Below are 25792 nucleotides of genomic sequence, written 5' to 3'. Positions count from 1 at the left end.
AGTAAGTATATGCAAAACACTGACAATTTTAATTGAAGTTAGAATTTGCGAGCTACACAGGCAAGCGTTGTAACTCTGTCCAACATATGACCAAACAAGCTTATGCATTTGTAGAATTTCAGATAAAAAGATTAAATTAGTGTATACATCGTCGTGTCTGTTGAACTAAAAGTTTTGCAGTTGAAGTCAGCCTGCGCAATGACCATTTTTAACGCCTTTTCTCAGAGAGAAAAAAAAACGAGATCGGTAAAATGTTACAAAACAATGGACTGTATAGTACCATAACCACGCGTAAATCTGTATAAATGTCATTTTTAAGAGAGTTAAAAATCGAAGAAGACTTTCGAATTAATTGGAAAATAATTACTTTGTAAAAAAATGTATTTCATAAACTTCAATGGAAATGAAATTTAAAATGCGTAGGCCGGATTCAATATAATTGCAGCTCTAGGCCGGATTGCAATATAATTGCAACTCTATCTAGGATTAAATACTTAAAGAACAAATTAAAAGGAAAAGAGAACCAGATCAATAAACACACTATGTCATAAAAAATGGATAAACAATTTAGTTAAAATTGGAAACGAAAAGCTAGTCCAATTGGTCTTCACAACAGCAAAGAATGACATAGAAATTGTACAAAAATAAAGACGTGAATATCCTTTGAATACGTCTCAAATTTCAAAGCGATTATCAAACATTATTGCAAGCTTAGAAGAATTGTTATGATTATTTTTTGAATAAAAATAAATGATACGGGAAACAAGAAGAATTGTTTAAACAAATACTGGTAGTATACTATGTGCCATTAGAAAATGGTGCACTGAAGTACCCTTATATAATGCCAATAATCTTTTACTATTTTCTTAATTATACTTATATGGTTTACAAATAATTTTTTGCTAATATTGAAATATCATACCCTTTTATAAAGTCCGCGGTTTTATACTCTGGTTGGTGGTAGGCTGTCACGTGCGCCCTCCCTAAAAATTAACAAATTAGGATAATCTACAGCCATTTTTATTAGAGGACAAAATATGGTCCTCTAACTCCTAATTTACAGGAGCACCCACTCCTAACTTTAAATTTTGTATCCGCGCCTGTTTTGAGAATATACTCTGATATACTCAACTGCTGTTTATGAGTTTATCCCAGATGGTGTTGAATATGTATTCTAGATATATGTTTTTCAAGTTCCTATTTCAATCTATATACTAAAAAAAAGGAGCAGTTTTAATAGATATATTATTCGCAATAATCGTTTGCTATATATATTATGCCTTAAAAACGACCAAACATGCACTGACCTAAAGCAGTAGCGTATGTACCCTACCATCCTTAAACATATGTAGTCTGAAATATATATTTTAAAGCATCTCCTTTACCATTTATTTATTGTTTTGTATTTGGTTTCTTGTGCTCTGCTGCACACCTGACCAATGTTGGGGTTATGGTGGTAACATATTAATTTCTGTGTCAATTAAGTTTCTTTTAAACAGCTGTCTCAGTCGCAATCATACCGTATCACCTTTTTTTTTTATATCAACCATTCCATATTAGATATGTGCCTGACCCAAGTCAGCAGCCTTTAGTTTAGTGTTTTTTGTTTGTTGCTTTATATGGTATTTATTTTCTGTTAATTGTTTTGTACAAACATCACTTTTCTCGTTTGCATTGTATTTTACATTTGTCATTTGTAGGACTTTAAAAGCTTGCTGTACGATGTGGATTTTATATCATTTAAAACATTATTTTCAATACATCAAATTGTGTTTTTTTTTTAAAAGGTAGTAATAAAGTCTCTTGATAACGTTTCGTGTCGTATTTTATCATGTCACGAAGTTATTACTTTAAATGACACCAAGCACTTGTTTTTAAAATACTAACACTCAAGACTTATTGAAATATTAATTGCTTCTGCATTTAATGTTAATGTTTTTTGTGATAAAAATAGTATTGAGTAGCATGTTAAGATTTTCGAACTATGACGTAGAAAGTATCTTTACTTTAAAGTTTCTGTTCGAGTGTTGCAATATGTCTTCCGGTTCACGCGAATTGTCATTAGTACATGTTGCGTTTATTGTTGTTAGTTGAAATGTACGATGAAAAATGTGTACCGATCCCTGATTAATTCTATTATGCACGCGAAAACATCTACATAATTGATATACGAGAGGTTCCAAAATAACTCTGTGTTTAGTCAAGCCTTTTTTTAATTTATGTTCCAGCCTAAGTCACTTGTAAAATTGTCCTCCTACGTTTAAACTCCGTTAGAAAGGTTATCTCCGTTTATTCTACTTAAAGGAGATACCAGATATGCAAATGAATTTGCTGGCAGTACATTTTGAAGTTTGGTGATACTATCAATTATTTTATCTAATGTTGATTTTGGCCCTTTAGCATCTGCAAATTCTGAAATTGAATTAAATTATTGTAATAATAATTGAATTGTTTTGCCCTTTTCAAGATTCACACAGGCTATCATATCAAAGATGAAATACGGTGTTAATTCTGTCACTTTCAGTTTGTAATGTACGGCCTTCTGGTAGCGTATTTAGGAGTGACAATCGGCAAGAAAATATAAATTGCAACTTCCTCTCCATAAAACCGTTCTGTTATCAGTTCAAAAAGAAAAATCAATCAAATCGGCCCCCTAAGCGATGATTACAATTGTCAATTATCTTATCTAGTACTAAGCAACAATTGAGTGTGAAAGGTTCCTTAAAAGACACAAAGAGGAATGGTATTGGTTATTCAATCTATGTACATAGAAATCCGTGGAATTTTAGTCTTGTCCACAAAAACACTTCATATTACAAATACTAAAAAACGTCATTTACCATAAAATGCAAAAGTGAATGATAAAAAACAACCGGAAAACAAACACAATTTCTAAAAGGGGTACATTTCATAAAGAAAACTGCTGTCAAAACAATAAGAACATTTCTAAATGAAATATCATAAAACCTTTTAAAGAAACTTCAGATTACAAATACTAAAATGCAAAAATGAACGACAAACAAACCAAATGAAAACTAACACAACTTCTTTATTGAGCCTAAGATACCAATTTCTTAAGTGGCAAAATTTCATAAAGAAAACTGCTATCGAAGCAATGACTAATCGAAGAACATTTCTATATAAAATATCACAAGACCTTTTAAAGTAACTTAAAGGTTTTTAGCCATAGAAATAAATTGGCCTATGTTGTATGGTAATTGTAGAAAATCATCAATACTGTTTCATATGTCAATTATATACACTTATACGAGAAGCAAAGTCTTGTAATATCAAGTTTCTTGGCTTCCAAGCGTCAAGTAATCAAATTATTTCTTTTCATGTTGGCTTGATAACCATTCGACTTTAGTGTTTACTGCGTTTTACAAGTCACTGATTATCTTGTAAAAACCTTTCTGTAGACTTTGATTTAATTTCCGTCTTCTCATTCGATTTGACTTACTTAGTATGACATAATATTGATCCTTGTTACAAAAAGGCCTAAAATATTTATGATATAGAAAAGAATTTCTACCAATATTCAAATTAGGAAATGTAGTATGATTGCCATTGAGACTAATATCCATTAAGACCAAAAGACAAGGATGACAAAAACTACAGGTCACTGTAAAGTAAGCTATAAAAGGCCACACGGTAAAAAGAATTCAAAAGTATATGATTATGTCTACTTTAGTTTTTCAACGTTATTAAAAATTGATTTGATGCAATAGCAATTATGAAATCTATATTCTGTAAAATTTCAAGAGGTACAATTTGCGTTTTTTGGGAGCCAAAATTTGTTCATGGCTTCCTTTTCAACTTTTGTTCTCTTTCCGTCATTCTGACCTCCCTTTATATCAAATTAACGCTAGTGGATTATTATATTTGCGATTTCGTATCTGAAAATAAACACCTCACTAGAATTTCGAAATTTATACAACATCAAAGCAACAGCACTTTATCTTGGCATTGTCTGGGAGGTCTTACATGGTGAACTAGGAAAGCCCAAACGGTTATAACTAGATTTGAACAGCATCATCCATTCATGTGTCTAATCCAATTCCTTAGTTCTTTAGAATTGCTTGAGCTATTTAAAACAAAGCTGGGTTTTAAAATCAGTAATTCCTTGGGGAAACTTCTGGTGAATTTACATCAAAATTACCTGGTGCATTGCGTTTGCGCATATAACCATTACATTTCCGTGTAAAAATAATTTTTACTTACCTTACCATTGAAAATTAATTCTTTCAAAAATGTCTTTGTAAAAGTAAAACAGAATTGAACACTTGCAAGAAAATTATGTTTATGGTTGATATTGTGAAACGGTATAAAACGGCAGCTTAGCCAGGCGGCACTATTAAACATAGATGAATCATTCATGTCGCTTCTCATGTCCGCACTTCAATGGGTATCACTCTATGATGATGATCCCTTAAATATATAGTCATATGTTTATTTCAGAAAAATGTTGGCCAGTCTGGTGGTAAACCAGGACTAGATTTAAATGTAGAAATAGCATGGGCAATGGGATATACAGGCAAAGATGTTACAACAGCTATTATGGACGATGGTAAGTGTATATAGTTACCGCAAATCAGGAGATAACTGTTTTTGTATTTTAAGCTCCGACGACATCAATTGGTAATTTGATGGTCGCAAATTAATTTTACTGGCGACGCGTAAGCGGAAATAGCTGAAATACAGATCTCCACGGAAAATTCAAAACGGGTAGTCGTTTACCAAATGACCAAATCAAAAGCTCAAACTAAACAACTGTTACATCCCCGACTTTGTACAGGCATTTCCTTATGTTGAATATTTTGGATAAAAACCAGGTTTCATAGCTAGCTAAACCTCTCACTTGTATGACAATCGCATACAATTTCATTATATTGACAGTAATGTGTGACCAACAACAAAAAAGGTCAAATTTGGTAAGATTGTCAAAATAGGGATGCAGCAGTCAACACTGTGCTATAATCTTAATCACTATGAACGCGAATAACTATTTAACAAAGAAAGACAAAATGGCATAATCAAAAATCTAAATTGTACATGTTTATTGTTATGAATAGGAAATTTGTTGTTTTTGTTATTTAAGGAATGACTGATTTTTTTTCTGTCTATGAAGAAATAACGTGAAAAATTAGGTGCACACTGAATATTTTTTTCCATGTTGGTTCGAATAGAAAGAAACAAGTATAATAATCATTCCTTATAATTTAATTCTAAATTCATTTTAAGCCGGATTAAATCAGAAAAAAGTTCATGACGCCAAGGTCAACAAATCAGAAGACGTGTTACATCCAAAATAAAATTATGTATTATTAGTTAATTCATTCAAACTTAACATAACAAGTTATTGCAAAGGCCCTGGTGAATTGCTGTTGAGGTTTTTGATTATGGCATATGTATGTCCCCATTCTTGTAATATCTCCACTCAATTCATGTTTGGTATTCGTCACACTGCAATTATATTGTCCCTCCACAACTTTCGTTAAATTTTATTAAGCCTTTCAATTAAGGAATAATAGGATATTTGGTCTGCTAGACAGTCACTTCCTATTTAACACAATACTTTATTATACACACAAAGCATGGTATTTTATTTATAAACGAGTGGGGGTATACTTCATCGCGTGCAGTTTCTTGTTGCATATTATTATAAATAAAAGATTCAATCATTTTAAGTCATAAAGTTTAAATTCGCTTGTTTCAAATGATACCTTGATTGAAAGAGAGTAAATCAATGGCGTTATTTCAAATCGAAATTAAGATAGTGTGATGCGTTCTTACATGCTGCAATAGCAAAAGGCTTGAAAATTGGTGTTCTCCTCTGAATAAATTCATCATAGATACCATGATTGAAATTTTATATTTGAGGTAGACTCGCGCTTTTCATCTACAAAAGATTCATCAGTGAAGTTCGTATAAAAAAAGTTTAAAAAAACAAATAAAGTACGAAGTTGAAGAGCTTTGAGGTCAAAAAAGTTTTGTAGAAAAGCCTTAGTATCAACAAATTCTATAAGTTTTGACTTTCAGTGAATAAAATAAAGCATGTTATGTAGGAAATTAAAAAAAAAGAGAGAGAATCGTGAAGAGTAGTCGTCGAGTACTGATTCAAAATTGAAGCACTTTGCCATAAGACGGTTTTCTGATTCGTCTTTGACGCGTATTGGTTGGCTGTTGCCTTTAACATGTATTGAGGGCGTTAAACAACCAAACAACATCAGTTAACGTTTAATGGTTATTTTTTTTAAAGTTATTATTGATAATTTTCATCTTCAATTCTGTTGATGAACCAAAGAAACATTCCCATCAATAAGCGGACAATAACTGTGCACCATTCATTTCTGTCATATTGAATTTAGATTGGCTTTTGTAATATGACAAACTCCATAAGCCACATCAAAAAGTTTTATGAAACTTATTACATGTGACTTTAGTATGAAGACATAAAAAACACGTGATTTTACCACAATTAAACATTAATTACAGCTTCGTTTCGAAATAGAAATACAGATTCATATTTTATTCTATTAGAGAAATACTAAAAACATCATCATTTTGTAAAATTAAATTTATGACAAAATCAATGTCACTTAAATAATTTATTGATTTTAACAAATTTCATTATCATTAACATTTACCGCGTTACTACCCAGTGAAAACCACAGTGTTCATAATTTTGGCTTTAGCACAAATCAGTATTGAAAATCTGTGGGGGTATTCTTTGTGACTGGGTCGTCAATACTATGATTTTTAGATTAAATCGGAACTTTTATCCCACAGTAATTATTTTTATGGAACCAGTCTTGTATACCTAATATGGACAAACGTAATGTCATTACATTATAGAACTTTAATTACTGTATGATTAATTTCTTATCGATCTCTTTTCCCTTATCATGAGGGATATTGATTGTTTACAATATGACCAGGACTGGTATATGGTGCTTTCATCTATCATTTAGTGGTAAGCGTCTGGTTTCAAAATGGTTTATATGAGAATAATGATAACTGAATTGTGAAACATGATCAAGATGATATAAGTCATATTCCTTTATAGTTATACACCAACGAAAATCCTATTTGTAAATTGATATGAGATGATTAAGTTATAGCTGATGTCATTTTCTTACCGAAGAAAACATTTTAATGAACTCAGTGACCATCTTAGACCATATTTTCCTGCTTACAACATAAAGCATACAATGAAAAGGAAAACAAAATACAATGAATTCCTAATGAAATCTAAAATATTTTGACGTTTAGTCATTCAAGAAATCTATATATGTAACCGCCTTGTTTGTCTCTATATATCATATTATAAAACACATTCCATAATGCAGTTATTTTATTGATACGGGTATAGGTTTCCATTATGTTTGCCCTGATAAAGTGCAGTATTACTAAATTTAGGAAGTAGATTTCATTTGACATTTGGAAATGTATCTCTATTACTGATGAAAACAATTTACTCTATTTTTGTTCTTCAATAATTAAATTTTGATTGAATTGATTGTTTCAGGTATAGATTATTTACATGAAGATTTGAAGAATAACTATGTAAGTATACTTGGGAGTAATAGAGGGTAATTTGTCCTCCCACTTTGTTTCCTATTGATTGCTCTTATGAAGAAAATTGATATCTTTAGATGTCAGCTTCAACGATTGTACGTTGAAGATTGTCGGCATGAATAGAGGATAGATTATATTACGCAAAATGAATAATAAGTCTCCCTATAGACCTTAATGTAAAGAGGAAATAATTATTTCGGTAATAGACTTTTCGACTTAAATATTCCGAAGTTGTGTAGTTTATTCCCGAAACATTGAGCAAAACATTTTTGCAAGAGTATGAGAATTAGCCATATGACAACAACAGCGAGGTTATCAGCCTTTCATACGTCAGAAAATTATTGCTTTTTCTAACCGTTGACATTTATTTTTACTGCTGTAAATTGATTTTGTTTTTTGTAATGTCACAGACGTTAGTATTAAGATGGGCAAAACTTTGATAAACTGAAACGAATAATGTTTGTAAAAAAAGAATTAATAGAATCGTTTACTGTAAATTATTTCTGATATGTTTCTACATAGTATAATCATATATAAACGTTAAGTCTTCTTAATTATATCTTCATCAATCATTTTTCATAATATGAAGCTGTGTTCAGTCATAAGAGAGTGACTGGTTTTCTATGCATACAATGTATTTGTGGTTATAGTACTATATTTCGGTTTTTGTTTTGATCACAGAATGCAAAAGCCAGTTATGATTTTAGCAGTAACGACCCTTACCCATATCCACGTTATACAGACACATGGTTTAATAGGTAAGTCATGAATAAATTATTTAGGGAAAAAGTTGCTCTCAAAAGTTTGATGTATTTGAGCTTTTGATTTTGCCATTTGATGAAAGACTTTCCGTTTTGAATTTTCTTTGGAGTTAGTTTTGTTTTTGGTATTATGCTATTTTACTCGATTCATTATTCAATATTTAATTGTACATTCATTCGCACCATGGACGATACAAGAGTCATTTTCCGCTTTAGGTGCTTAGATTGGAAATATTTTTATTAACTTTTTTTTTAGTTAAAGTAATCCTCTTTTCCTTATTAGACGCGACCGAAGTCGTGTAATGATGTCATGATACTGGATTCTGGAATTAGTAGTAAATTTCATCTTTTAAAACATTATATATTTTTTTTTGGAAAAGGAAAGTCAGCCAGGGCAATATGGGTTTAAAAGTATGGACAGCACTCGCAAAAAAGGCATCAGTAGTATACCGCTGTTCGAAATTCATCAATCAATTGAAAAAAAAATCCGGGTCACAAAATAAAACTGAGGGAAACGCATCAAATATAAAAGCTCATAACTACGACACAACAGAAACACAACATTAAATTGTGACACACACAGAAACGAACTATAATATAACAATGGTAATTTTCCTGACTTGGTATAGGACATTTTAAGAAAAAAAATGGTGAATTGAACTTGGTTTTGTGGCATGTCAAACCTCCCACTTTGCAAGAGAGACTGAAATATACCAAAGTGATTTTCAAAGTCGAACACGAACTGATATTAGAATATGACCTTTACATGTAATCATCAATTTCCTCATAAAAAACTTAATATCATTGAAATGAAAAAAGGGAAAATAAATTATCTACCGAATTCATTTCCCTAATATGAACAAATAGCATAATGTTTCTTTTACATTCTCATTCAGTAAGTTCGTTGGGTATCAATCATTCCGGAAAGCAAAGCAATGTTTAATTCCTTTTAACATGACATCGATCATAAAGTTTCATGTCCTCTCCGTATGCGATTTCTGTAAAAGAATCCATTATCTTTATAAGACAATCTCATAAACAGGAAGTTAATACTAGGCTTTGTTTTGTTATTCCCAATAAATTCGATTTCTCAGGATATATTGTAATGGGGATCAGACAAAATAGATTAGAACGGCAAATTTTACTAACTAGTGATCTTTAAATATTTCAGAACATATTAGGCTCTGAGGATTGTTCTTATTAGAATGATTTAGATGAAAGATCTATCATTTTTTTGTCGATTTGGTCTCCCGGATTGCACTTCTGTTTTATAATGTTTTAAAGTTCACGTCCATAATTGACATCAATATTCCTTGTGCATTCTAAATCAATTGAACTAATGCATTTTTGTATTGATACAGATTGTAGTGTTATTATATAATCATTTTGAGGAATATAATTTAGGTTTCATTAATCACATTTAATTCCAGTGCAGTGAACATGAAAAATAGCAACATGAAACAATTTTAACTAATAATCCTGCTATTAACCTGGGAAAGGCGATTAACCTGGAAAAGCAATTAACTCTCATTCTTCTTTGAAAAGGTTTCAAAAACTGAATTAAATGCTTTGCGCTTAAAATCATTGTGTCGTTTGAAATAAAGATGGTTAATTGATGTAATCCATAAAAGTAGGTTTCCACTTAAAATTTCTACTGATTAATGTTCTTGTCCAAAATATGTAACTTTTACACAACACGAGGACAAATTATGATATTTTCACTTGATAACATGAGAAAATAAAATGGCGAGATTAAAACTTATAATATTTGATTAACGACATCGTCTGGCATAAAATCAATTTGTTATAAATCCTAATTATTCATTTCTTAATAGAATGATTGAGTAATTCTGCAATAGAAACTCCAATTCCACATGTAAATGCATATGACTGATTTATATTTTCACTCTAAATGGGTTCAATGATTTGAAGAAATACCAATGTTGATAGTGCTTAAGAACTAAAATATTCATGTTATTCTTGTGCTGGAAATATTTTCAACTCATAAATTATTCATTTCCTCTGAAAGAAACAAAATTCATCTCTGGGTCCTATTACGTTTGTCATTCTTTGAACCCCCGCAAAGACTTTTTCGTTAAATTTCCATATCATTTGTAATCCAAAGTAGTATTTTCTTATATTGTAATTGAAATGTAAAAACAGTTTTATGATATCAAAATTCCTGTTTCTTGTATTCGGCTGCAGACAGATTGTCTGAAAATTTATATATTTATATATCATTCTATCAAAAATATATTTAGAATACAAATAAACATTTGGTCTTTTTTTAGAGTTGTCTCATTGAAAATCATACCACATCTTCTTTTTTACATGTATACATTCAAATATTTCAGCCATGGTACACGTTGCGCAGGTGAAGTAGCAGCTGCACGTGATAATAATGTCTGCGGTGTTGGTGTTGCTTATAATTCCAAAGTTGCTGGTAAGTGTATGATTAGGACAACAAATTTGATGATCATACATTTTTGAAAATCCCTTATTGAACATCTATATTCCAATTACTTCATGATAAAATAAGATAAAACAAACAAGGCCATATGGTGATCCATACTTATTAACATCTATGTCATTTGGTCTCTGGTAGAGAGCTGTCTCATTGTCAATCATATCACATCTTCTTATGTTTATAAACAAAACCTGATGTTCTGTCCTGGTTTAGTTTTGTGCTCAGTTTCACGATTTACTCATACTAGGTTAACTGAGATCACCCCTAGTTTTTTGGTGGGGTTCGTGTTGTTTATTCTTTAGTTTTCTATGTTGTGTCGTGTGTGCTCTTGTTTGTTTGTCCTTTTCATTTTTAGCCATGGCGTTGTCAGTTTGTTTTAGATTTATGAGTTTGACTGTCCCTTTGGTATCTTTCTTCCCTCTTTTAGTACATATCCGAAACTTTCATCAGCTACTTGCAGATTTTTTTTTGTATTCCTGTGAAGCAGAATTTATCCAAGGGATTGTATAGAAAGGAGAAAAGAAATTAGCTAAGTCTTTTAATTTCACCTTTCGGTATATTGATGATGTACTGTCTCTTAATAATAATAGATTCAGTGATCACTTTCATTTTATATATACAAGTGAACTTTAAAATTAAAGATACTACCGACACAGATACATCTGCTTCATATATAGACCTTTTTCTCGAAATGACTACTAATGGTAGGTTGAATACCAAAATTTATGACAAACGCGATGATTTTAATTTTCCTATAGTCAACTTTCCATTCCTGTGTAGCAACATCCCAGCGACACCAGCATATGGAGTATATGTGTCTCAATTGATACGTTACTCTAGAGCTAGCTCAAAGTACGTTGATTTTGTTGAACGAGGAATACTGCTTTCTCAAAAGTTACTAAGACAGGGTTATGAATCAATCAAATTAATGTCCTCACTTAGGAAATTTTACGGTCGCCATCATGAGCTGATTGGCCATTATGACAGAAGTGTGTCAGAAATCATATCTGATATTTTTCCTCAGTCATAATAACCTTCCATCATTACCGAACTGAACAAAGAAATAACACGACGGTTGCCGTATACGGTGCAGGAAATGCTTACCCTTCCGGAGCACCTGATTTCACTCCCGGTTTTCAGTGAAGTTCGTGTTGTTTCTTATTTATAAATTATAACTGTTGATGTAAATGTCCTTTGGTTTTATGAGTCTTTGTTTACTCCTTGGTTTTGATTGTTATTGTCTAAAGAGGGATCAAACCTATTGCGTAATTTGTTAAAATTTGCTCAATTTATATCAGCAGTAAAAGAATAATACACCATTGGGGGAAGCAAACCTTTCCCAATATTTTGTTTGTATCGTTTTTCTCCAGCCTCTACAAACTATCAAACAAATCATTCTAGGTCTTCGAATGCTAGATCAGCCTTTCATGACCGATCTTATTGAAGCTAATGCTATGAGTCACATGCCAAATGACATAGATATATACAGCGCCAGTTGGGGACCAACGGATGATGGTAAGACTGTGGATGGACCAAGAAACATGACGATGAGGGCTATTGTCAAAGGCGTAAACGAGGTATGTTTTTTCATGATAAATTGAAAATAGCGACATTTAACACCATACGTTTTTATCTAAGTTGTTTAGTTATGCCAGCTGGTTTGTGTGATATGTCCATGATGTTGCCATCTGAACTGTATGAAGTGGTTCTGCAATGTATCTATTCAAATGTAGAAAATCAATAGAGATATATTGTAAACCTTCTTCAGTTATATATGACTTTGTCAATGATAAGACCCTTATCTTGTCTCGTGCATTTAGTATGAATAATAGCTTTAACTGTCAATTTAAGTATTTTATTAATTAGGTAATTTTCAGTTCAATGTGGCAAATTCATTGTCGTCATATTTCTATGGAAAATTTTATTTTCGCCTTCACTAAGATGATATGCATGGAATGCCTCTTAGAAGATAAGGAACATGTTTCCCTTATGTGGATGGTTCAAGATTTTAGAATTTGTTGCTGTTTAGACATGCGCATATAAAATGTTGATTCCATACGTGTTATTTATGATATAAATGCAACTGACTGATAACATTGAAACAACTCATCAGTGTTAATACCGGTTCAGAAACTATGTATAACTGAATATCCGATTTTCCTTCAAGCAGTACATTTCTAACGTTGATATCTTATTCTTTTTTATCCGTAATATCTTCTTTTTTATCCGTAATATCTTATTTTGCTTATTACTTGGCCTGACATCTAAGCGATCATTTGATCGTATCGTTTACATTGGTTGTGCAGCTTCTTCTGATATTAAATGATCCTTTGTAGTTTGAAATACCAAACCTTTGATTACCGATGTATGACATAATACTTTTGTTTCTTTTGATCTTCTTAAGATGATTTGTTCCACATCAATAGAAAATGTATTTTACTGAAAGCAAACTGTCTTTTGAAAAGTGCATAAATATGAGGCACGAATAATTTCTTACGATTTTCAAAAATGAATCTCTTGTTTATATTAATTAAGAGATGGAATTGCATTAACATCAAACGAGGCGAATCTCTGGTGCGTCGACAGAATTACCGACTCTTGATTTATATAAGTGACATGACGAGAGTCCAATATCGCGTTTTTTCTGCCCCAGTGTTTGTTTTCGACTCTAGAATTTGTTGTCTTTCTTTTATATATATTCCGGACCATACGAGTATTTGGACCATACGCGTATGGTCATGACCATATGCGTATACTCATATGGTCCGACCGTACACGCATGGTCCAACCGTACGCGTATGGTCCGACCGTACGCGTATGGTCGGACCATATGAGTATATATACTGGTTTGGTTATTAACGGGCCGGACCATATGAGTATTTGGACCATATAGGTATTTTTTCAAATATTAATAAACTTTATCTAAAAAAAACAATGATGTTTACATGAAAATGTATTAATTTTATAATTCAAAGGCTATATAAAAATCAAATATTGATGCCACAGTTAGTTTCCATCGCGAATTGTATTCTTAAATTTACGCTTAGCATGAGGATGGCATTTACTTCCACACGGTAGATCTACCATAACTGTTTCTGCATTTGCACGTCTTGATTGTGCACAATCCTTTGCAGTTACACAATTTGCATTCCAGCGAAAAGCTAGCCTTCTTTTCAGCTGCGTGCAGTGATACCGAGGTCTCGGGAAATTCCATAACAGTCATTAAAAAATTATGGAAACATCTGCCTAAGTCGACATATTGCCATGTACTCGTAACAACAAGTCGGTAATGACTATATGTATGAAATGTGTTTACTATAATGACTAGTGAGTAAAATTAAATGCAGGAACCTGCTTATTTTTTTTATTATAATATAATGACCTTTGATATCGTCTTTTTAATGACGTGACCACTACAAGGGTTATATCTTATGAAGAGTTAGGTGTTACCTGTTAACTTGTTAATTACCCCGGCCATACGCGTACGGTCAGACCATACGCGTATGGTCCAAATACTCATATGGTCCGGAACATATACAACATCCGTCATGCGAATCTAGTAACCGACAGCGAATAGGACAAAACCTATAAATTTTCAAATTAAGCAAATTTTCTATAGACTCTATAGTCTTAAATAGCGAAAGCATGTTATTGTTCAAAGTGATTTGATACCTTTTGTATCAGCCAACCAAATAATGTGAACGATCGTTTTAAATGTCGAATTCATCCGTTTTTCACTAGAAGGAAAACATCTTTGCTAATTTTTGATATTTATGTTAATAAGCCGTATTATAATCTCTTTCAATATGTTTAATTCACTTTTTCTTTTTTTCTAATTTTGTTTTGGGGAGGGACAGTAACTATTTTGTAGATCCCCTCCTTATCTAGTGAATGACATTGCCTTACTGATCAATAATTATTCATGCTATGTTGTTTAAGTAAAAAAACATTTTTTTCACTTCACTCCTGGTCATATTTTGCAATGTTTTCCAGTTTCTTATTTTCATTTCATTTTCTTTACCAGATATGCTCTTAAATTCATAGCATATTTTTATTTGAATATGTCATAAACACCTATATTCAGTGCTTATTTTCTTCTTTTTGGATTATGTATTTTATAAAACTAGTCGCTTATTTTTGCTTCAGAATTAAACCGTCATACTCTTTGTGACTGATGATATAACATTTGATATTATAGGGTCGACATGGCAAAGGTAATATATATGTCTGGGCTTCCGGTGATGGAGGAGCTGATGATGATTGTAATTGTGACGGATATGCTGCCAGTATGTGGACTGTTTCTATCAACTCTGCAACTAATGATGGTCAAACGGCCGGATATGACGAATCATGCTCATCAACCTTAGCATCAACCTTCAGCAACGGTAAAAGCACACTGAGAGACGCTGGTGTGGTAAGATATATATTCCTGCTTTAAGCTACTGTTAATGAAAATGTGTTTTACTAGACATATAAATAACTATCAGTTGATAAATAGACAAAACGATTTTCAAAATTTCTTTTCTCTTTGACAATAAGTTTAGCAGTTATATGGATTTTAGTTTTAAGATCTTTTAACTAATGCTTGAAACAATATTCTTTGGTTTGTCCATTATTAATAATCAGTCATAAATATTTCTTCATAGGCAACAACAGACCTGTACAACAATTGTACCACGACCCATTCCGGAACTTCCGCTGCTGCACCGGAAGCTGCGGGTGTTTATGCTTTAGCCATTGAAGCAAAGTAAGCCATTATATATTTAACAAAGTTATAAGCCTGGTATCTGTGATGATTTTTTTGCACTGTATTTATCTTTAAAAATATTATATAAAAAAAGAAATATTTTATCGTCATTTATTAAACAATTTAATGTTGTTCATCTGATGTTAAATGAATTGAGTATGTTGAAAAAAGTCTTACGTTGCAGTAAGAAATTAATTGTATCAAGGGCTTCCTTAAAAAAATTATCGAATACAGTGAACCGATGTCTTCATTCTTGAAGTGAGTCGTTAAAAAGACCAATTCTATACAAAATTATATTTTTAGAATACCGTTGATATTTATAACAATTAGTTGTCGTAAATCGGCAGGCGTCATTTGTATTAAGGATATTGGTTTGTGATCTATAGGACATCAGAGACTATTATTTCTGCTACCAAGCGTTTCTGGTGATTAATACAATTTTTCACGGAGAATAAACATGATGGCGGATATTACGTACTGATAGCAAAGACAGAAGAATAATGAACTATCACTGTCATTACGTGTTGTTTGACACCTGAAAAGTTTATTGATATTTCTTTTATATGTAATTAAATCAGAGATCTGTGATGACGTAGATCTGTTGATTGATAATTTGTAGAAGAAAAAGTGAAATATGAACCCATTATATCAGTTTTTGTGAAATATATCATTAACTTTCCTGTCATCTATGATCAATACCTTTATCAATCAGGTTATTGAAAACATTTCCATTTCGTCATCTGTCAAATGAAAATGCTGTTACTTGAAATCTTAAAATTCTGATAATCTTATGGGTTTTTTTAACACTTAGACGATTTGGTTTCTGCAATTGCAACATGTTTTGTTGAAATTGCCAATTGATTATGAAAATTAATTTGTCATTCCACGCTAGTTTGCCAGCTTGAGGTTGCACTTTGTAAATACAGCTGTTTCTCAAACCACGCCTCTTTTAGGGAGATTTAGAATATTTATATTTTGTTTACATACTTGTTCCCAGTTATGCTCTCTGTGTTCTATCTCATTGAGACATAACTTGGGAATGTTACCAGTACATATACATGTGCATATTGTTTACATTGAAATCTGTGGTAACTCTCCATTCGAGGTAGGGGTAGTTAAGAAAATTAGTGTTAGTTTAAACTCTGAAAAGTTCAGGGCATATAAACGTTGAAAATATTCCGCACAGCCCTATAGTTTGACCTTTGAAAAAAATTGTAGTGCATATGAACTTTCAATTCTAGGATAAGATTTTTTTCAAAACTTCATAGTAAAAGTGGTACAGTTTTAGCCGCAAAAGGAGTTCCTATGGGAAATTGCATTGTCAATATTTACAGAAATGCAACCTTGAAGCTCTATAGTAGGTCTTACATGTGGCACGGTAGTATTTCCTGTCCCATATGGATAATGACAGCGTTATAGAATATTCACCACTTTCTAACACTGCCCAAAATTCTACATACACAGTTAACTGAAGAATTTTCATCATAATTTTCAGAAATGAATTTGAATATGTATCATGACCGTTTACAGTTTTTTGCTATCTTTAAAAACCTAAGGCCATTAGTGCTTTTATGTCTTTTATCGTGCAGTGAATACAAAATTTCAAAAAATTATCAAAATTTCATGTTCACCTGTATGTAAAATTATTTCACATTTTTCTAAACCTGATCCATCCCTCAGTTTGGTAAAGTATGTTCAGTTGATACTGTAGTTTTTTGTCCAATAACGCTGTTCAGATGCATTGAGTGAAGTATGGTACACATTAGAGCAATCTAAATTCCGGAATGCAAATACGTGTCAATTTCAACGTTCATTAAGATTAAATTGTCAGTATAACAGGACTATTACTAAGTTTGTTATAAAATGAGACTTGCACATCCCACTAACAAACGTATTCATTTGACTTCAATTCTCAGTTATCTGCATTTTTCATTGAGAACAGCAATTGTTATATTAAAATGAAAATGTTTCCATTATTGTTTGTTCAATGGAAGTCAGTATTATTTTATCTTTTCATCACTTTTGGTTATTGCCTTATGAGTACTTTTCATATGTTTTGTATAATAGTCGTAATCACCATAGGCTGTGCAAGTCGTTCCATTTTCTACTTAATGAATAAACCTTTATATTTTCCAAATCGTTTGGTGTAATTTGGCTTTTGGCTGGGGTATCCTTTCCTGTTTTGTTCGACTTTATTTCTTTTTGACACTCTCGTTTGATTATAGCCATTGGACATATAATTATACCACGATAGCTTGCAATTAAGCTAAATAATATGCAAAAACATTGTTAGTTTCCAAACACAAATACACAATAGGATCAGACAATAACGCCATATGCTGATAAAAATAGTTCTATCCCCATATGTTTACATTATCTGTTTGTTGTAGGCGTATTGGATTATCTCCAAGGACAAATTAAGCTCCAATTTCCATAATCGTTAGATGAATTGTTCATTAATGTTCACAATCAATGAATGTTAACTTCATTATTTGAAACAATTTTCAATTTTATAACTAATTAAACACCTTTCTGTATTTACTTCCATATCTAATAATCGATATTGGCTGACAGTCAATAAATTTTTAAACAAATTTAGAATATTTTATTAATTTTTCTACAATTATATCTAAAGCGAGATTTTTTGTCAATTTCAATATTAACAAATTAAAACTTTGCTTTATTCCAGAATTTCACAAATAGCTTTTTTTATTCGTAATTGTTTAAGTTATAATTTTGTGTTTTTTTTCTCCTCTTAATAGTTTGTTTATAAGTGCGAAACGAATAGTGTTGTCAGCTTACTAGTTCAATTCATTTTATTGAATGCGATCTGTTTCCCATTTGAAATTGATGATAGTACGAATCGATATAAAAATAAGGAGCGGTTTAAACTAAGTGATTACACTTTTAATTGTATCTTCTTTGTTATCTAAAAGAATGACACAAACATGGGCAGTCTTCATGAAATGACAGAGTTTTCTGATAAAATTATTGTTGCAGCTAAACAAAAAATGCAATCCGTACATTTAGTTCAATCCACCATTTTCTACATTTGAAAATGCCTGTTCTAAGTCAGGAATATGACAGTTGTTGTCCATTTGTTTGATGTGTTTTATCCTTTGATTTTGCCATTTGATTATGGACTTTCCGTTTTGAATTTTCCTCGGAGTTTAGTATTTTTGTGATTTTACTTTTTCCTCCTACAGTTGAAGTTTACCCCCCGGGTTTTTTTGTGACCCTAATTCGATTCCGCGTAACTGATTTATAACTACTGAACAACAGTATACTTCTGATGTTTTTATTATGTTTCATATCAGAGCTAAGATAGTTAACAGTTATGAAATTTTGTTCCTTTATTTATTTTCTAATCTAACAATTTTAAATTTTAGCCGAGAATTAACATGGAGAGATGTACAACATATAACTGTGCTCTCATCCAAAAGAAACCGTCTGTTTGATCCGTACTTGAAACATCATTGGAAGTTTAACGGTGCAGGTCTGCAGTTCAACCATCTGTTCGGATATGGTGTTATGGATGCCGGTGCAATGGTAGATTTATCTAGAAAATGGAAGCCACTCCCAGAAAGATTTCATTGCACTGCTGGTAGCGTTACAGAGAAAATGTAAATATTTCGCTTTTCTTGTTAAAATTTTCATACTTTTAACCCGTAAAACATATATTTTTGTAATAGTTTCGTTATCGTCAAGTGTTGTGTGATAAACAATAAAGATCGTTCCATTCAAAAAGCATGAACAACGTTCCTTACTTACTAATTTCTTGCCTTACACAGTGCGTGAACCGGTGACAAAATATTATCGCCCCTGTAAACAGTGGGCTCTTCTGACTAGAGGTAATCGGTAAAGAACAGCGGAAAATGGTGTACATTGTTTACGAGCTTGAAATGAGCTAACACAGACGAACTGAGACGTGTCAACGTAATGTGAATATGATAATGCACCAGGTAAATTATTAATTGTTAAGTTTATCACATCATCGTATCTTCATATGATAGGTAAATAAGTGAATTTTCGATTTTAAGTGTCGTCAGGGTTCAAACCTGGAATCATGCCAACCTTTCATTATTTTTTTTTTAATACTAACCTATAGTCGGAACATCTTGATTTTCTCCCAATTTGTAAAGTTAATTATGCTGCTTGACATATATTTTTTTTGGGGAAAAAAATTGATATGCAGTCAAATGTGGCAGTTTTTAATATTTGTTGCTATGTGAAATAAAGGGAAGTAAATTAAAGTAAAAGAAGGCGCGCTTTTTCAAATAGTAAACTAATTTAATTCAGATGCATAGTATTTTGTCAAATGATAAAGAATATCGTAGAAACTTGCTAGAAATTCATCTAATTTATAAAAGATATACAACATGACATACTGAATTCTGAAAAGGGGTAAAACCACCATACCTTGAACAAATTCAGTTAAAAAAAGGGGGGGGGGTGGTAAAATGCTACGAAATTTAGATTTTATTTATTTTTTGTCGACAGCCAAAAGATGATTTGACATGTAACTAACAACTTTTTCAATTTCATGGTAAAGTAAAATTGGCTTTTTTTGGGGTCTCTGTTTATTGTGGTCTGATGTTTTCAGGTTCTCTTTGGATTGCCAAATAATATTGTAATCATCTAATTGAATGTTCAAATTATTTTGCAGCGATGGTGTGTATGGAAGGAAGACTGTCATAAAACCCAACAGTTCCGGATGGCCCTTTAAATAATTGCTTAACATCAATAGCGATGTAAGATTCAAGTGTTTGATTTAGCACAAGTTTAACCAGGTTTTCCTTGTAATTGTGGCAGAAAAACCACTAGACAGTGTCATGCATTGAAAGGATATCAAACGGATATTTTATGGATTGATTCTCGTACATATAAAATCATATGCATAGGAATGTGGAGCTAGTGTCTTTCATGCAGCAATTTTTAATTTCCAATATAAACTCTGAAAAGACAAGAGCATAGAAATGTATACCAATGAGAAACATTCTTTGTGAATAAAATCATTCCAAAACTTAAATGTGTCATTAGTGTTGCATTATTTATCAGTAGAGATAATCAGATTCCAGTAAGATTGTCCAACTGATGGTTTTTGTTTGTAATCGTTTTTGTAAATCTTAGTTGTTTTGACAATCCGGGCTGTGCATGTTGCCCGGCCGACCCTTTCAGTGTGAGACAATATTTTGTTTATGATAAACAAAATCACTGATTCAAGACTGGAGCGGACCCCTTTTAGGCAGTTAGTGCGAATCCTTTAGGTTTAAACCATTACATGCAATACGGGGGGAGGGGGAAGATTTTTTTTACCGAGTCAAACATTTTTCCTAATTATAATACATTGAGATTTAATATATACTTTGCTATATGTAGTGTGTATATTAAAGTATTGCCAACAAAATTCATCAAATTTGGGATCATAATATTGTTTAAGAAAAACCCTTACCCCCTGTACATCATAAAAGTTCATAATCTTCTGTAGCACACGTGCATGGTTAATTCGGATCACATATTTTCTATTCCGATGTTATAAGAATTCGAAGGTTCATATCATTTACAATATCATTCAAAAAATTTCTGGGATTTTTTTTTACTATCAACGTTGAACCTCGAGGTTACATTGTAGTAAAAAAAAATCCAATAAAAACGTTGAATGTAAATGATATGCACCTTTAAATCTTATATTGTAGGACTCATGTTGTTCAAACATAATGTGTTGATCAATTATGTTATGATGATTTTGATAAACTTCACATTAGGTAATCTTTCACGTATATTGATTACATTATATCGAGTTGTCCCAACGATATACTTGTCGGTGTGCTCGATCATACGAATTTACCGACATTCATATAGACAAAATGACACAAATTTGAAAAATTCTTGTGACGAAACTACATTTCGGAACACGTTAAAAATTGGATACCCAGAAAGCTACATTATTAAGGTTTGATATATATTTTTTTTCAAAAAAAAAGAAAAATATGCAGTCAAATCTGGCAGTTTTTTACACACCCCTATGTTGAACAATAGGTTGTTCAATTAACAGCATGTTTGGCAATTAAAAAATCATATATTAACACATTTAGCTTTAACATATACTTTATTTATAGTGGTTGTATAAAAGTTATATAATGGTTTAGTGTTTTAAGAGATATTCATCCCTATGCATATCGGGTTTTATGCGTAAATTGTCTCTCCTGTTCTTAGACCTTTTCTATCTCTTTCATAAGAAGAGTGACTTTTCTATTGTTCTAGTGTCACTGGAAATCCCACTGTTACATGTTATGATTGAATGTATATCATAAAGGAAAAAACCAAAAAGGCATGTATAAAACAGAGCACATTAGCAAAAACGAAAGACGAGAATCCATGTTTCCCCGTAGAACAATAAAACAATGACGGGATGTATAAGTACAGCGCCACGTCCGATGGATATTACCAAAAATAGATTAAATAGGTATAATGTAATTTTTTTATCTACAAATACTTTTTTTTATATTAATTTTTCTATTTTCAGGCAATTTGGTACAAACCAACCTATACAGATGCATATAGATACTGATGCTTGTTCTGGTAAATCTAACGAGGTCAACTACTTGGAGCATGTTCAGGCATTCGTCACTGTCAAGTCTACATACAGAGGCAACATTGTTATGTTTATAACTTCTCCAATGAATACCACGTAAGTCCGTTTTTTCTGGGCAACATTGTCATGTTTATAACTTCTCCAATGAATACCATGTAAGTCCGTCTTTTCTAGGCAACATTGTCATCTACATTTAAAAGAAAAGTTTGCTACCTCAAATACTTAAACAGACTGGTCGACTCATAGATTTCCAAAAAGGGATAACACAGCCTTTATAATTCCATATCTGTTTCTTATATAACGATATAATAATTCGAGTGTTGACCCAACAGAAGAAAGCACATGATAGACAATGTCAAGAATATGTATTCTCTAACAAAATTGATATCGAAATTTAGCTTTGTAATTGAAAAGGCACTGAGTGTGAAACGTTTCATTCAAAAGATATAGCATATAACCTGAAAATAGTTAGTTGAAATAATCATACTATTCCACACGTACAAAATATTAGCCCGCAGTGAATTTTTTTCTTGCATAAACATTATTTTAAAAGGCATATCTAGTTTCCATCATCTATTATAGAGACGAAACATGTCTGTAATAATCTTTATTCTATCAATTAACGTTTTACAATAATATGTCATACGAAGTCACATGCCTATGTCTTATCGTATATATGTAAAGTATACATTTTCGTTAAATAAACAATCAACTGTAAATCTTCTTCTTTTTTCAAATATACTTTCCGTCTATCAAGATTTTTTTTATTAACTAAAACTACCAAAGGGTTTCATTTTTTGATATATTGTTTCCTTACAAATAGATCAAGAAGTATAAAATAACAGGATGTTTCTTATAAATAAATTGCGAATCTAACCTTATAATGTCTTGGAGGAAGCAAGTTGGACACAAATGCATTACATACATCACAAAGCAATTAAATAAGTTAAAGTATTTAAATTCTGCAGAATTCAATATCCGTAGATACAAATCATTACAAATTAAAGTCTAAGAAAATGAGGCTTTAAGGAATGCTTCAGGGACTGACTATTTTTTTTTATTAACATCAAATATCGGTTAAAGTTTCCGTCATGCAGTTCAATGCATAATATTTTTCAAAAGGTATTATTAACAGCCATGGTGCAACTTGTTACAGTGACTTTACATTTTATTTTTTAAAGTCGTCGACTTTTTATTGAAAAATCTTTTCATATTTGTTTCTTTTAGCTCAATGATCCTCAGCCAACGTCCCAATGACGACGACCATAAGAACGGTTTCACTAGATGGCCATTCATGACAACACACACTTGGGCTGAAAATGCACGTGGACGTTGGAAGCTTCAAATAACTCTGGCTGAGGGTAAGAACAACGCCGTAGACACTGGATCTTTCTTTGAATGGACTCTCATCCTTCATGGTACAAAGACAGCACCCTATGACAATCAAGTCAGCGATGAGGAGAATCACAATAAGTTATTCAAGGTCAAGAGACTTCATGAAACTCTAAAAGCATGAGAATATCGCGAAAATGAAATAAATCGCGAAAGCCGATAAAAAGAAACACATAAACATGGTGTTTCTTAAAAAAAATATATAAAGGGATTCTGGTGATATATAACACACAAGACCATAACTTTATTAAATGGCAATATTCATTTTAAATAAAGTATAGCCTTGTCTGTGTATATATAATGAAATTTGCAGAAGCCCTATCCATCCTTATAATCTGAATCGATTACAAAAATCATATAATATTAACTGACTTGGACAAATGTATAAAGCTTGTTCATAGATAATTACGCACTGGTAGTTTTAAAATATGCAAAATGTTTGAGCAAGTCTCTAGGTTAAAAATTGAAATAGTATTGGCTTTTTGTTAATAATTATGTTATGAGTTTATGTACATATGTACTTGAGTTGTTAAAAGTCTATTTTTAAAGCCACATTTCAATCTGTACCAATTTTGGTAGAAATGATATAAAAAAAATGAAAAAATGTTTTATCTGATACAAATATGTTTTTCTCACAGGTTTGTTTGACCATACAAATAAGGTGTTTGGTCCTTGCATAACTGATAAGAATTCTAAGGCGAAGGAGACAAGTTCAGTGTTTTACTGTCAGTATAAAATGCAATTCTGGCTATATTTAAGAAAGATTGGACCATTTTAGAAAGGATATTTCATTAAGGGAACTTATTGTTTCTGATGTTTCTATTTGATCGAAATATTATTTTCGAGAAAGTCAAAACAGTGAAACGGTAGATGATTTTCTGAGTTGGTTCATTCGCAACGAGACTAATCAACAAATTCTTTCGTTTTATGGTATAAATTAATTTGTCAAATCTTTCAAACACTTAAAGTTAAGTGTTTTCAGTTTATAAATTGTTTTCTACAAACATCTAAAAAGGTCTTTTCAATTGCTTTTGTGGTAGCAATGGGTTGTCATTTATCCGGAAAACAGAAGGGGAAATACCATGGTTCAAGCTGTATTTGTGTTTGTAATATATCCGGTGATTAGAAGAAGAAAAAAAGAAAGTTTGTTAAACATGATTTAAAATATAAATAAATTCACTTGAGCATTTATTTTTCTATGGCAGTTTTGATCAATCAGAAACTCCAACGGGTATTTCCCGACAAAAGTAATTACTTGTATCTATCAGTAATACTATGTTGGCCAAAATATTATTGTCACAATGTTATGGACGTATTTCTTGCTTACAAGGAAGATTATCAGAAACATCAATACTAATGTATAAAAAGCATATTTAGAAAACTATATCCCAGTAAAATTTATGGCAACCATTGTTTTTACAGGTTCCAATATCCTTTCTGTGGAGCTTTAATATGAAAAATTAATATGGTTTCACACATACGGGCATTTATTATAGAAATTGTTGTTAAATTATATTTTTGGCGCCAAAAAGTTATCTGCTCTGTCATTTTAGCTACATTGCTATTTATATATTTCAATATTTCAAGATGGATATAAACTGCGTGATAAATATTGAAAATTCAGAAATAGTATTCTGTAAGAATGACCCACTTAATCTGATAGTCTTCCATGTAAGTTCCATGAAGATATATTTTTTGGTTATCTTGTGATAGATTATATTAATTCTGTGATGCTAGAACTGTTGCAAATAAACAAATATTGTTTGGAATTTAATTTCTTGTTAATAAAGACAGTAAAATAATTTAAAACAGTTGTTTCAACATTATATGTATAAATGAAAGCAACATTAGTATACCGCTTTTCAAAAGTCTTACATCGATTAATTAAAAACAAATCCGAATACAAACAAAAAACGATGGAAACAAACAACTTAACAACAGAAAAATCTAACTTCAACAAAAATCCAACGTCACCTAGTAGTGAACAATTTGATCGCAACTGCCATATTTTTGACTTGGTAAAAGACATTTTAAGACAAATGGTGGATGAACTTGCTGTTCTTGCTATCCAAACCTCCGCTTGCATGGCAATGCTGAACATACTGCTAAAATAACAATAGTACTAGTCAGAATACGGTACAAATAGATACAAGAACACTCAGGACAGAGAAATACACAAATAAATAATATAATGATATATTACAACATGTCGAACTCCGAAACAGCGGTTACGTCCTCTTTACTACGCTACG

General features: G+C 31.6%; 1 protein-coding gene across 1 annotated transcript in view; it reads left to right on the top strand.

Annotated features, from left to right (window-relative positions):
• Window positions 1-25349, top strand: part of LOC139516613 (neuroendocrine convertase 2-like) — a 37054-nt gene extending 11705 nt beyond the window's left edge. Inside the window, exons 4-13 of the mRNA XM_071306808.1 lie at window positions 4459-4567; window positions 7529-7566; window positions 8260-8336; window positions 10694-10782; window positions 12208-12383; window positions 15005-15220; window positions 15453-15553; window positions 18943-19176; window positions 22080-22244; window positions 23376-25349. Coding sequence (XP_071162909.1) covers window positions 4459-4567; window positions 7529-7566; window positions 8260-8336; window positions 10694-10782; window positions 12208-12383; window positions 15005-15220; window positions 15453-15553; window positions 18943-19176; window positions 22080-22244; window positions 23376-23664 — 1494 coding nt within the window. The 3' untranslated portion in view covers window positions 23665-25349. The remainder of the gene's footprint in view (window positions 1-4458; window positions 4568-7528; window positions 7567-8259; window positions 8337-10693; window positions 10783-12207; window positions 12384-15004; window positions 15221-15452; window positions 15554-18942; window positions 19177-22079; window positions 22245-23375) is intronic.
• The last annotated feature ends 443 nt before the right edge of the window (window positions 25350-25792 follow it).

This window comes from Mytilus edulis, chromosome 3 (genome assembly GCF_963676685.1).
Source record: "Mytilus edulis chromosome 3, xbMytEdul2.2, whole genome shotgun sequence".
Lineage (NCBI taxonomy): Eukaryota > Metazoa > Mollusca > Bivalvia > Mytilida > Mytilidae > Mytilus > Mytilus edulis.
Note: the sequence above shows the minus strand (reverse complement) of the source record. Positions and strands in the feature narration are given on the sequence as shown.